The sequence below is a fragment of the Aspergillus foveolatus genome, assembly GCF_047715535.1.
Source record: "Aspergillus foveolatus strain CBS 279.81 unplaced genomic scaffold BDW70scaffold_73, whole genome shotgun sequence".
Taxonomy (NCBI): Eukaryota; Fungi; Ascomycota; class Eurotiomycetes; order Eurotiales; family Aspergillaceae; genus Aspergillus; species Aspergillus foveolatus.
The window spans coordinates 37,949-50,554 of NW_027396137.1; the positions used below are offsets into that span (position 1 = coordinate 37,949).

The following is a 12,606-nucleotide window of genomic DNA, read 5'->3' on the forward strand; positions in this document are numbered from 1 at the left end:
AAAGAGCAAGATGACAACGCCCGCTTGAGGTGATGGTTACAAAATATACTCACATCAATCACAGTCACGCCTGCGTATGTGAAACATTTATACAAACAATACAGTAGACAAAAGAGAGAAGCCATGAGAAAGACCGAAGAGATGAAGGGAGAGAAATGGAATCACACCAATGATTCAGGTGGGTTGAATCAATGCAAAAACGGAAGACATATGGAGTCGCAGCACTTAGGGTCGAAAAAAGATAGATAATAATAGCAAGTTTCCAGGCAAAAGAATGAGAATTAGGGATTGGTGGTATATTAGTTGCTGGCAGAGCGTTAGTATAAGAACGCGAGGATGAGCGTTTGCAGCAACTTACTATATTTCCAGAGGAGAAATTTGGTCAAGGGTGTAAAGCCAGTTTCCACCCTGTTCTTCCTTCTCGAGCCTATAGTCTCCGTTAGTATACTTTTAAATAGAACGATGATGATAGATCACGTACCAATCATAAGGCCAGAGGATGAGGTGCCCTTGGACCTGGTTGAGGAGATCCTCAGCTGTCTGCTTGTCCATAACCTCGTCAGTTGTAAAATCACGTTTTGAGCCCAATGTTGTGGCTCTACGTCTGCGGTGCCGTGAGCGGTTAGTCGCGTTCCGGTTCAAGGCTTCAGAGTAGTCGACTTGAGGTGCTTCTGAACGCTGCTTATCGAGGTCATCCCCAGAAGAGACGGCATCCTCATATCGCGAATGGCGCTCATAACCAGTTCCAGGTATATCTATCGGTTTCAGAGAAGACTTCTCGTTCACCGGCAAACTGAGTTCTTGGGATGTTTCCTGGTTGGCCTGCCCAGACTGTGGTATTCCGTTTGAATTTGTTCGTTCGAACTTTTCGTCTATTGGCGTCTGATTCTTCCGTTCGCTACAATGACTTCCTGAACGATGTAGAGGCAGTGAGATGTTGGGTTTGATCTGCGTGGCCCATGTGGTGCCTGCGCCGGGAGGACCTGTCTGTCGTTGATGAGGTGGGTTGAACGCCTTCGCGGTGTGATGGCTCTGCATCTCGGAAAACCGCTCTGCGTAAGCAGTATACTCTTTGTACTCTTTCCAAGATCTGACTTCACTGTCAGGCATGCAGCGAAAGACATTCCGGAAAATCTTGGTATTCTTTTCGGCCACAGCAAGCCAAGTGTCCAGGTAGAACACATCCACGACAGGGTCCCTCATGCAATCTTTGTCGACGAAAATGTGTTTCAACTCCTGCCCACCAGGAATTGCGAGCTTGGGCGCGTCTATTTTGTCTCTAGTGATAGCTGAGAGTAAGCTGCCGTCTTGTGAAAGAGCTAGCGATGGGTTATGGGCTATTGGCATTCCTTCCACAAGCTGGGAGGTTTCTCCATCTTCAGAGGTTAGAGCAGAAGATGTGGTCTTGGGCTCTTGACTGTCCAAGCTAGTATTTGGCTGTGAGTTCTTCCTTGAGGCAGCTTTCGGCTGCAGGACTGTGCCCTTGCCCTCGCTAGCAACAGGGGAAACGAGCACTTCGCATCTGTTATCAAGAATTTCCGAATCACGAGAATTACCTAGCCCATGCTGCTCAGCAACTTGGAAATTGTCGGCACCGAACCCGTCCACATCCTTTTTATGTTCCTGGTTGGAGGTTACTCTTGCATCAGCAGTGAGTTTTCTATTTGATTTGAGGTTTGGATTGTTGCCCTGTTCCCAATCGACGTCGTGATTGAAACTGTGTAGGTCTTCGGACCGTGATAGGAACTCATCCTGTATGCGATGACGACGTTCAATCATCTCCCTTTCGTCTTTTTTCTCTAGCATCAAGGACTCAGAGTCGACACGAGCCGTTCGAGGCGGCTTGGCTTCCTCTTCGTCGATCTGAATCTTTCGCAGTTCTTCCTCTGTAGCTAAAGAGTGCTCCATTAATTCGTCGACATCAATTCCAAGGTGCTCCCTCATTAGACGCATGCGAAGCGTGTGTGGGAATCTTCCGACAAGGTAAGGCCGGCCATTCATGGTAGACCAGATCATATCCGTGTCGCGCACTACTGATGCGACCTCTGAGTCTCGCGACCCTAGCATAGATCTCTCATTAATATTGGCGGATCCAATTATTGCTGCCCGGTCATCCACGATCATACATTTCGCGTGAATGTAAAGCTGCTCAGTGACAAGCTGTTTCTGAGGACCGATCTTACCCCAGGACCGAAGACTGAAGAATTGAATGTAATCCTCGGGATCAATACCCAGGGCCCGCAATCGCCCAAATATTGACGTCTCACCGCGGCAAATACTGCGGTATTGGCACATCATGATTAGGCGAACACTTGTTCCACCTTCGCTATCGACGGTGTTCTGAAACCCTGGTATTAGCGGAATAATAATGACAGCACGCCATGCCTCCTTGTTCTTTGCTGCTCTGGTTATCCGCTCCACTAATGCGTCGCCAATCAAGTTCTCAATTTTCCGGCCATCGATCTCGCAAGTGCTGACAAAAAACTGGTTCTCAATGTAAACAAAGTGTTCAGACTCTTCGATCAGCTTTACATATGCGTTCATAATACTGTGTTCAGTGACCTCTGGGGTGCCAGTAGACCATACACTGCTCGAGCGCAATATCTGGACCTCACATGTTCCGTCGAGACCGAGAGCTTCTAAATCCGCTGCCTCAAAATCCGGCGGTGGTAGTAGGAAAGGCGTCGGGCGTGTCGGCTTCCGTTGTCGCAGGATATAATTCCAGCGCTGGACAAAATGACGAGTAAGATCTCTAGCTGGTTGGCCAACTACATGCATGGAGATATCATGCCAAGGCATCCTAGGGACAACATTGCGGTCGTACATTTCCTCGTACGGCTTATCCAAGTCGTAGAAGTCTTGTATTCGCGGATTGGAGTAGTCCTTCCCTGGCCAGAGTTGGCAGTTATCTGTATCTTTTGGGCCGCCGGGAGTTTCAAATCCGGTTGGTTTGTCGTCAGTCAGAAGATGCTGCGGTGTGTCCCACCGTCCGAAACACAAATCAATCCCACCAACGAAAGCCAATGTATGGTCAATGATGCAAATTTTCTCGTGGTGTGCCCAGAAGAATGTATTTTGTCGAAATTGATTAGGAGAACGTTGAACGAATATGTTTGGGTGCAAGTCAAGCAGAGAGAACTTGGAATATTCCGAGTCTATTGGAATGGCTGAGTTGATGTTGCGGTACATGATGACGAAAACCTTCACACCCTCACGGGCCTTGCGCTGAAGAAGACGATCAAGTCGCCATTTCTGGCTGATCGCGGCTGGTCGCCGCATATACAACTCAGGACTCAGCCACCAGTCATGTATATAGATCACATCCTTAGCCTGGTTTATCGCTCTGGATACGACCCACATATGATCACGTCCATCCACTAACCACTGAGCGAAACAGTGCTGGCGAACTGGAGCGAAGCTATCAAAACGGTTTGGTTTTGACCACGGGGTATTGCTAACCATAAATCGGATAGAATCTTCGAATTGGTGAAGTTGACGCTCATTCCTAGCCAACAGTCTAAGTTTCCGCTCAGAATTCTCAAGTCTTAGCGTATGGTGCTGTGGATGCCGCGCTGATTCTGTGGCAGACTTCGCGAGTTCCTTCGCTTTCTGATGCCGCAAGCTGACCTTTTGAGTTTGAAGTTTGAAGAATGGATCAACCAAGAACACATCGTAAATATTCATCTCTTCGGGCGAGTCGACGCAGACGACATAGCTGTGTCTGACAAGGAACCATTTGGGTGAATGTCGCCGTTTCATCATCCCGGGGTTAAAGGCTCTTCGAAAGTCAAGTCCTTTCGAAGATTGAATCATCAAGTATCCTTCTTTGCCGTGATAGCTGCCCTCAGCTGCAAGGCGGACGCCTAGCGCAGAGAGCTCCAGGAACTTGCACAAACGGTTACTATCAGGCTTGAAGATCAAGAATCGAATCAATTTCTGGAGGTATGCTTCCAACTTCTTCCGCTGCCTCTCCGGGTAGGTATCCCTCTTGCTGGGCGGACCGCCCTCCCCAGCAGTTCCTGCACCGGTCTCTCCCTCGGCACCCGTCAAACTGGACAATCTTCGAGTAATACCGACAGAAGACCGCCGCCGCCCATAGGCTGGTAGCTGCCTTCTTCCAGCCCTTTCATTGCCACTAGTCGCATCGGCTGCTGTTTCATACCCAGCCTCATCCTCCTCGTCTTCTCCCTCGCTCTCCAATCCACGAACACCTCGCAGATATGGAAACGCACTCCTGGGAAAGCGCGGAAGATTTTGACCGCTCTCAGGGGTCCGCAATTGGATGTACTTCTGTGTCCCAAAATGAAGTTTGTATTTCAGATGGAGATTTGCGAAGTCACGTAACGTTCTATGTATAATCCATTTCATCCGGGTCATGCCACTTCCATACTCTAGCTCGATGCGAAAGACGAGATGACGATCTCCAGAGTGTGAGTCGATTTTGCTGTCCGTAACTCGAACCTTGAGTTGCTCAAGGAGGATGGGGATCCGCTTGCTTCCATGCTCGTCCCTTTGAAACATGCTAGCTAGAAGTAAGGCCGCTGGAATACCGGACGCTAGTTCTGCCAGTAATTCCGCGGATTTGGCATGGTCAACGGTGCTGTCGGGCTTGCGTCGCTGTCCGATAAGCTTCAACCCAGCCTTGATTTGTTTCCATTTTTGGGCGCTCAGGCTAGAGCCACGATCAGCCCGGTGACGCCTCCAGGGCGCAGGCAGCCCTTCCCCGCTCTCCGAGGGTCCCCCTATACCAGTTATGCGGCGGAGGTTGCTGGGTCGTTTGTCTTCTTGGTTTGTTTGGTTATCTGACTGTCGACCGCCGTAAGTTAGGCCACGTGAATTTATGAGCCAGGCGCTTCGCCGTCGCCACGCAGCATCCCTGCTTAGGCGATCACGGCCCTCGTCTTCCGAAACGCCCTCGCGCTGTTGGTGTATTTCATTCGCGCTTTCTCTCCGTTGGAGAAAACTAGGCCGGTAATTGTCAAACGGAGCAAACGAGCCATACAAATGGAATGACGGGCGGCTCGTTTTTGGTGTATTCGGCTCCGTTTGCGGGGCGGAATCATTTTCTTGTCCTCGGCGGAATCGTCGTTTCTTCCGGGGCTCACGAGGACGCTGTTCACCCGCACTCTCCTCTGCATCCGCATCTATATCACTTCCTTCCTCTTCAAGTGTATTCGGGAACCGGAATTCTCCCCTCTCAGAGGCTGGGGTGGACGGACCATTGCTGGCAAACCTGGCGTCTGGAATTGTTGCATTACTGACTGAGCGAGTGTGGGATGAAAAGGGCGGAGCAGTCGCAAGTGCTTTCAACTTTGTGAAGAGCGACTGCCTTCTCACTGGATCGTTATCGTCGCCTGCGACGGAGGGGGGGCGGGACTGAGAAGTCTCGGCAGGAGGTTCTATCTCAGAACCTTGTCTGGAAAATTGCACGCTTGCACGAGGAGGTGATGCAATGGAGGCCGGGACTGAATTTGGTGTTTTCTGCTGGTTAAGACCTTGTCTATTGGTGCTCTCTACCGACTCATTCGGTCGTCGAACGCTCAACGTAGCGTGGTTCTCTGTATCCCATGACTCGGACGTCCCGCTGATTACCCCGGCACGAAGTTTCCCCTTACTGTTGTACGAGTTTTCTTCATCGCGTATATGTCCGCCATTGCTCGCCTGCTCCTCGGTAGCGTGCTTGCTTCCGGTGGGCGATGGAAAGGGGGAGGACAGTTTCGGAGTCTGGGATGTCGGTAGAGGCTGAGGCCGTTTCGTATAGAATCGTTCTGAAGTATGCTCACTATCCTTCACCTCTGGGGCGTTGGCCGAGGAATCGGCCATGATAGCTTGTGCAGAGTAAGGAGGACCGGTCCCGGTGGTTGCAGGTGGGTGCGGGTCAGAAGAAATCCCGTTGATAGTGGTCAAATCGCGGCTCCCAATGCAGTCATAGTCTTTGTAACTGGTGCAATTCAATACAATAAACTGTGTCCGACTGCTCAGGAGACTGGTTGAACAAGTCAGCCAGGACGAGGATGGTAGCTAGCATTGGAGACCAAACAAGTTGAAACAACGCATGGAGGAAGAACGACGCCGAGCCGCAGTGGAGCCAGCCCCATCAGCTCAGAACAGCACCGTTGGTCCATGGTCCCTCTCCCTTGGAAAGGGGCACCGATTCTTCCAATCTTTGCGCCCGACTATTGGTGAATCACATAATATGGTGCAGCCTGCTTTTCTGAAGTTTGGACCAGGAACAATGAAATATCTTATTATGGCTCAGTACTCCGTAACTTCGGCAGCGAAGATATGAAAATCGGCGGGTTTGCGCGTGTATCTACGGGTAGCTTGAGTTCCACGTCCGCTGGGAGCGACCCAAATAAATATACTTGTCTACCTATGTAGACAATCTCATGAGGCCCACTATCTAAATCTTAGAATCCCTTACAGAAGCCTTTTTATCCTCGTCCTTGCCACAAGAGAGCGCGTCCCCAATGAATCTAACTGCCTCATCAACCATCTTGGGCGTTACCTCATGACCCGCGTTCTGATCAATAATATCCTCGAGCGTAACAGCTCCGTCCGCAAACCAGCCATCGGGTCTAATCGCCTGTTTAAGCCAAGTCAAGAAAGCCTCACCTTTACTGTACGGCACCAGCTTGTCTATACCTCCAGATAAGTTGAGGATCTTCTTTCCGGCCAAACAGCGAGTAAACAGCGGCCGCAAAGCACTTTTCTGACTCTCCGTGGGTTCCGGGATCGGCGCACTGCGAATGGGTTCCATATCCGGACTGAGGACTAGATGGCTTAAGAATAAACCGGCAGGGTCCCATTTGCGGACGGCGTCCAAAAGCGTGGAAGGAAAGTCCTCTGACCCTAGAAACTGTGCGCCAGGTGGGGTTGTGTCTTTCCATGAAGGAAGTTTGGACAGACGGGCACGATCTGCCATTAAGTTCGTGTAGTCGGGGCAGCCGATAATTACGACGCCAGCGGAGATGCGAGGTTCGTGCAGAATGCAGCTCCAGGCTGCATGACCACCGAGTGATACCCCAAGAACAAGATTCTCGATGATTCGGCGGTCTGTCTTAGGGAAAACGAAGGCGGGCAAATAGTCAATCAGGAGGGAGGTGTCTCGTGCGGTGCCCTCTAACCCAAGTTCAAGTTGGCCTTGTTAGTCAAATTGCTCGGTATCATGTAATCGTTGGTCTGATCGGTGAGGGTAACTCACGGAAGACAGAAAACATATCCTGAGCATGACGTGGATTACCCTTCTTCCAAGACTCATTGCAGAGAGGATCGACTAATCTCGTGCCATGATTTCTCTGGTCGAAAGCCACGGCAACCAAGCCCTTTACAGACTTTGGGCCTGCACGACCTTCCTGAATTCGCTTGTTCCAGTCGTTAATCACTGCGGTAGCAATTGGGACCATGCGCTCTAAAGTTGCAAGTCGCGGGTGCAAGAGCCAGAGACACCCAATCTCCGACGCCTGAGAAGGAAGCTCATCAAGACCGAACACTGTTGTCTGGATCCCCGCAATTGAAAAGACCTTACGAGAGATGTTGGTCTCGCGGTAGCGCGGTTCGCTTTCTAGCGTCATCAACGGATCCGTCATTGTGGTTCTCACACTACTGGGGGAGGGGCACAATAGATAAAGAAAAGCAACAACAAATAATAAGCAGGGAAGTTTTCATGGTGCCACATGGGGACTTACCGGACATTTTTATATGTACTTGCACGGGCTCTCGGTAGTAGTGAGTGGAGGTTGGCCGGAATCCTACGACGCATCTGCCGAGGATCAAGTTCCCCCCATCAGCCTTCCGCACCCACAGTACGTAATCCCAGGTAACTCAGAGACTCCAGTGTACCTCTACTTTCGAGATTATCAATCCCAGATATGGAATAATACGAAATGATGTTTGTTGGTCGAAACGGCCTTAAATCCAATTGCTAGCATTTTTTTAGATAGCCAAGTACCCAACTGGAGGGTGTTAAGTGGCTGCGTGAGAAACTAGTATAAGTTCTCCTCAAGGTATTTTATTGGTAAATGTGATCGTTAAGAGCGTCCGGAGGTTATGATCATCACAAACACAAAGAGAAAAAAAATTGAACCCTTGTTTTGTAGATAAACGGATCCGTCTGACCGATCCGCGGCTCCCATAGTCGAGGCCTTAATACGACACTCGTCTATCTTCGCCGGCCCATTATCAGCGCAGCACCGGCTTCAGCTTTTGCGTTGCGCCTCCAAGACAAAAAAGAAGTTTTCCCTTCATGACAATCTATGCAACTAGCTCGACAACACCACCAGCCTCCTTGATCTTCTGCTCAGCATCACGGCTGACGTACCGGGCGCGAACAACGATGGGGACTTCAGGTAGACGGCCCTTGCCGAGGACCTTGGAGTAACCGAGGGAGAGAAGGTCAATGACGGGGGCAGTGTCGGTCTTCTGGCCGCTAATGTAGGCTTCACGCTGCTCGGCGGGGACGAGGGACCACAGCTAAAAGAGTAGGACCATCAGCTTTGAACACCAAGTGATGTGGTTCGGAGCCGCTTTTGGATAATGCGTGAACCCATCCAACGATAGAACCTCGTAAAGATTCACCGTCCAGGTTCTCTGCAAATTCCATCCGCGGCTACCGATACTCCATTTCATATGTGCTGCCAGAACGTACCTTGTCGATGTTGATTGTGGGCTTCCAGAACTGTTGCTGGGTCTTGTGGAAGTACCTCATACCAACCTTACCGAAGTAACCAGGGTGGTACTTGTCGAGGTTGGTGCGATGGTGGTGCTGACCACCGGCCATACCACGACCACCGGGGTGCTTACGGTGCTTTCCGATACGACCGTAACCGGCGGACACATGACCGCGGCTAGAAAAAACGATATATGTCAGTCCCTATGTTCATTCTGGCGATAATGTTCGTGATTCCAGCGGAGACTTGTCGCGAATTTAATCGATGTCCACTTCTCGCCATATCGTCGGACAATTCGAAAAGGCAAAAGAAAAATAGGGAGCTGGCGACTCACTGCTTCCTTGTCTTAGAGAGACGGGTAGGCATCTTGTCGACGGTGCTGTGTTCGACAAGTGTTGGCGGTTGGCGATAGGGATGCGGTCGGAGTGTTCCTCTGGCTCGGAGGTGAATTCAAGGGCTTTCCCCGGCTAGAGTGTGCGCTAAGGGCAAGCAAGCGAGTTAGCCCTGAAAATGCTCGGCATTATCACGTGATATTGATAGCCATCTCCGTAACGCCGATCTAGATTCTAGACTATGTGATGGAGAACAGATGGATTATTATATGGCCAAGGAAGATACCCGTGTAATGTCCCTCCCTCACCCTCTCATGATGATCCTACCCGCAGTGGTTTTTGGTGCGGAAGAAACACGCAAGCCCATCTAACGTTGCCACTGCTGGCAAAAGAGCGGAGTCTTTCACTAGGCTCTGTTTGATCCATCCGGGCAGTTTGGCTTCGATGCTAGATTTCCCATATCGCTTGTCAATAAGGACGATGGCCGCATAGTCGTTGCGGTGCCTAATAGCCCGCCCAATACATTGGTTCACAGCCCGCATACAAGCATTCTCGTAGAAATCTCTCCCGGCGGTTTTGGCAGACGACCGCCGACTTTCTTCGGAGCCAGATCCGACGTTTCGGTAAGCCTTTTGCTCAATGTATTTGATTTTGGCTTGCCAAACCGGGCTACGTATATTGGGAAACGGGAGACCGACGATTAAGACACCTCTCCCTAATTTGTCTGAGAAGTTGATACCCTCGGACAACTTGCCGCCAACCACGGACAAGAGCAATGCTCCCCTGCCGCTATTGATAGTGTTAGCATAGTGGTTAAGAAGGTCATCTGTTGTGAGCTCCGTTTCGCGTGACTCATAAAGAATTTGTTTCTCTTTTTCGATGGTTTCATAGAGCGTTTGCTTAATTTCAGGTACAACTGCGTTCTTCCATATGTTCAGCACCCGGCTTAGATACTCGTAACTCGGGAAGAAAGCAACAACGCCGTCTGGTATTGCATGACATAATTGAGTGATTGTTCGTCCGAGGTCAAGTATCTAGTATCGAAGGTGAGAATTATATTGGCATTCTGCAGGGAAGGCCAGGGGTCCATACCATCTTCTCTGCATCACGACCGGCATATGTAAAGTCAAACTCACAACCTGTAACGCCCCGAGCCAGAGTGTGCGCGGTCAGGTTCTCCGATGGGATGACATGGCCATAACTGAAGGTATTTAGACGGTCCCTTGGGACATAGGAGAATAAATGGTTTAAGTAGTCAGACATCTGTAAGGCCGTCAGAGAACGAACGTTGTCAAGCAAAGGCACACAAGAATCTTACGGGAGACATGGTCCCTCCGGCCAGTATGACAGCCCTCGCATCCTCGACGATCTCCCGAAAGTGATTTGTTGGGTCAAGAAGCATATAATGAAGTTGAATATCCCCGGGGGTCTTTGTGAAGAACAATCTTCCTTCAGAAGAAAGATTCATTAATGGCAGTAAAAAGCTTTGTATATGAAAAAGAACAGGAATCGTAGACTTGGGCTCCACTTGAGCATTCGCTTTGCTTTGCGAAAAATCAATATACCCGTCGACTTTCCTTGCTAGTTTGCTCTCATTGAGATATCGGCAAAGCTTGTACGGATTGATCTGATCAGCCCCCTTCCCTGCCATCAAGTCAGATGAGAGAACAGAGCCTTCACTTGCTTGTTTATTATCTAAAAGAGACTGGAGGTGATCTGCTATAGAGCTGATCAGGCGGATGACTTGAGCAATGTAATTGCGGTTCTTCCCTTTCAAGCGGGTTTTGAACTTCCGAGCATATGTAGTCAACTGGAATATCGAAGTTCGTAACTGAGAAAGAGTAACAGTTACTGAATGGATGTTGGATATCGCATCCATAAGATTGTGGGCCTCGTCTATAATGACCACATGGCCTTTGATCGAGAGATTCAGGGCCTCTCGAGCTGACCTCTGTAAAAGCAAAGGATACGGAAGAGTTACAATCTGCCTTGCATTAGCTCCGAGTCACATGAGACGTATAAAAAAGCCTACCTCACTATGACTGACAACTCCGCGGGATGCGTAATAAGGGCATATTCCCAGCTTTTTACCAAGTTTTCCCAGGTCCTCGATGTCTTTCACGGTTGCTAAAGCATGGTCTCGAAAGGACAAAGTCTTCGCTTCATCCTCTTTCGTCGGCAAATATGAACACCGAAGCGGTGCTGGTGTGTTCGGTTGCTGTAATTCCAGGCAACGTTCATTAATTGCGGTTGGATTGCCCAAAGCAGCCACCCTAGGATTGATACACAAGTTTTTCCGAGACCCAAGTGAGAGATGTTTGATGCGTTCTCCTTGCTCCTCTTCGTCAGTAAGACCCTGCCTTAAGCTTTCCGGTAAGGTCGATGGCATCGTGACGCGCCTCAGCTCGCTGGCAAACTGCATCAGCTGCGAGTGCGTCCTCGAGCAATAGAATATTTTGATGTCATTTTCATCGTCTTCTTCAGGCTTAGTCTTCGAACCATGCTTCCTTAGACGCTCCAATAGTTCAAGAGTGCTGGAAGAGAGCCCAGTGGCTGTAGTAGAGCCTTTCGGAATAGAACTAGGCTCGTCGTTCTCGCTATCGTAATCGTCCAGAGCAAATTGGTCATCATCTTCAGTATCTTGGTCCCTCGACACGACACTAACCCTCTACAGCGCGAAAAAGGGTTAGTTTAGTTGCTCCCTTGTAATGAAACACTCGCCATACCTGTCGCTTTCTAGACACTTCTGAACTCTCGAGTGCTGCCCTCTGTTGCTCTTCCTCTCGTTTGATTCTTGCCAATCGCGATTCGAACTCTATTCGCTTCTCAGTAATAGCACGGCTTGCCTCGCGCTTCGCGAATTCCACCATCCACTCGGGCTCATCGTCATCACCTAGAAGTCTCAATACACGACACGTCTTAGAAGGCGATAGAATGGTAGCATACAGGTAGTGTTCTGCAATGCGTCTAAGAACCTGTTGCGTTTGTGGTCGCGGAGCCATGTCAACGAGCCACATATCAGGCTCAGGGATTTTCCCTGAATAGTCAATACCATAGGTTACGAGTTAAACTGGTTGAAGACAGCTTACGGTTCCTGGTTCAGTCAGTATATGAAAGCTCAATGAACTGAAGGCGGGGGCGCTACCAGTAGGCGACTCGAATATAGCAACTTTACCCTCTTCAAGACATTCATATAACGACTGCATGAACCGAACCTGAATGTCGTATGGTGAATAGGGATGGTTGAATGTCTGGGGTTTAGATGGCTCCATGTTTGACAGAGTATCCTTGTTCATGTTTTAAAGTCTCTTTCCCTCAGTTCAAGCCAGCTGATGCCCTCAAGGCAAGGGATAATACAGACAATGAATGAATGGAATTATCCCCAAGAGGGGGTTGGGAAGAAAATTTTCTATATACATATGCTTAGAACAAGACCCGGCATTAAGTGTTCAAAATCCCTTAAAATGTGTATGGGCTGCGCAGGTGTACAGGCACACTGGGGGCATACCTTGAAAACAGAGTATGAGATTTCATGAAGTCATCCCTAATGGTAATGTTCGCTCAAGCGCACGCGTTGACACTGTTCATCCAACAATATCAAGAAG

At 49.6% G+C, this 12,606-nt stretch overlaps 4 protein-coding genes across 4 annotated transcripts; all 4 read right to left on the reverse strand.

Moving 5' to 3' along the window:
- Positions 1-357: 357 nt before the first annotated feature.
- pld3 (phospholipase D) lies at positions 358-5,823 on the reverse strand (the record flags this gene model as incomplete). Its single annotated transcript, XM_073741322.1, has 2 exons — positions 358-427; positions 482-5,823. 2 exons carry the CDS (start codon positions 5,821-5,823, stop codon positions 358-360), a joined length of 5,412 nt encoding a protein of 1,803 aa, XP_073592187.1.
- Positions 5,824-6,286: 463 nt separating this feature from the next.
- Positions 6,287-7,723, reverse strand: BDW70DRAFT_143429 (uncharacterized protein). The gene is made up of 3 exons (XM_073738100.1): positions 7,689-7,723; positions 7,205-7,564; positions 6,287-7,122 (listed from the first exon to the last, which is right to left on the reverse strand). The coding sequence occupies exons 1-3, from the start codon at positions 7,693-7,695 to the stop codon at positions 6,404-6,406; spliced, it is 1,086 nt and encodes a 361-aa protein (XP_073592188.1). The 5' UTR covers positions 7,696-7,723; the 3' UTR covers positions 6,287-6,403.
- Positions 7,724-7,891: 168 nt separating this feature from the next.
- Positions 7,892-9,168, reverse strand: BDW70DRAFT_143431 (60S ribosomal protein uL15). The gene is made up of 3 exons (XM_073738101.1): positions 9,004-9,168; positions 8,648-8,846; positions 7,892-8,472 (listed from the first exon to the last, which is right to left on the reverse strand). The coding sequence occupies exons 1-3, from the start codon at positions 9,033-9,035 to the stop codon at positions 8,254-8,256; spliced, it is 450 nt and encodes a 149-aa protein (XP_073592189.1). The 5' UTR covers positions 9,036-9,168; the 3' UTR covers positions 7,892-8,253.
- A 75-nt stretch (positions 9,169-9,243) lies between these two features.
- On the reverse strand, positions 9,244-12,264 carry chl1 (DNA helicase). The gene is made up of 8 exons (XM_073734570.1): positions 12,147-12,264; positions 12,091-12,095; positions 11,948-12,038; positions 11,728-11,894; positions 11,034-11,669; positions 10,320-10,985; positions 10,094-10,264; positions 9,244-10,035 (listed from the first exon to the last, which is right to left on the reverse strand). The coding sequence occupies exons 1-8, from the start codon at positions 12,205-12,207 to the stop codon at positions 9,325-9,327; spliced, it is 2,508 nt and encodes an 835-aa protein (XP_073592190.1). The 5' UTR covers positions 12,208-12,264; the 3' UTR covers positions 9,244-9,324.
- Positions 12,265-12,606: the final 342 nt, after the last annotated feature.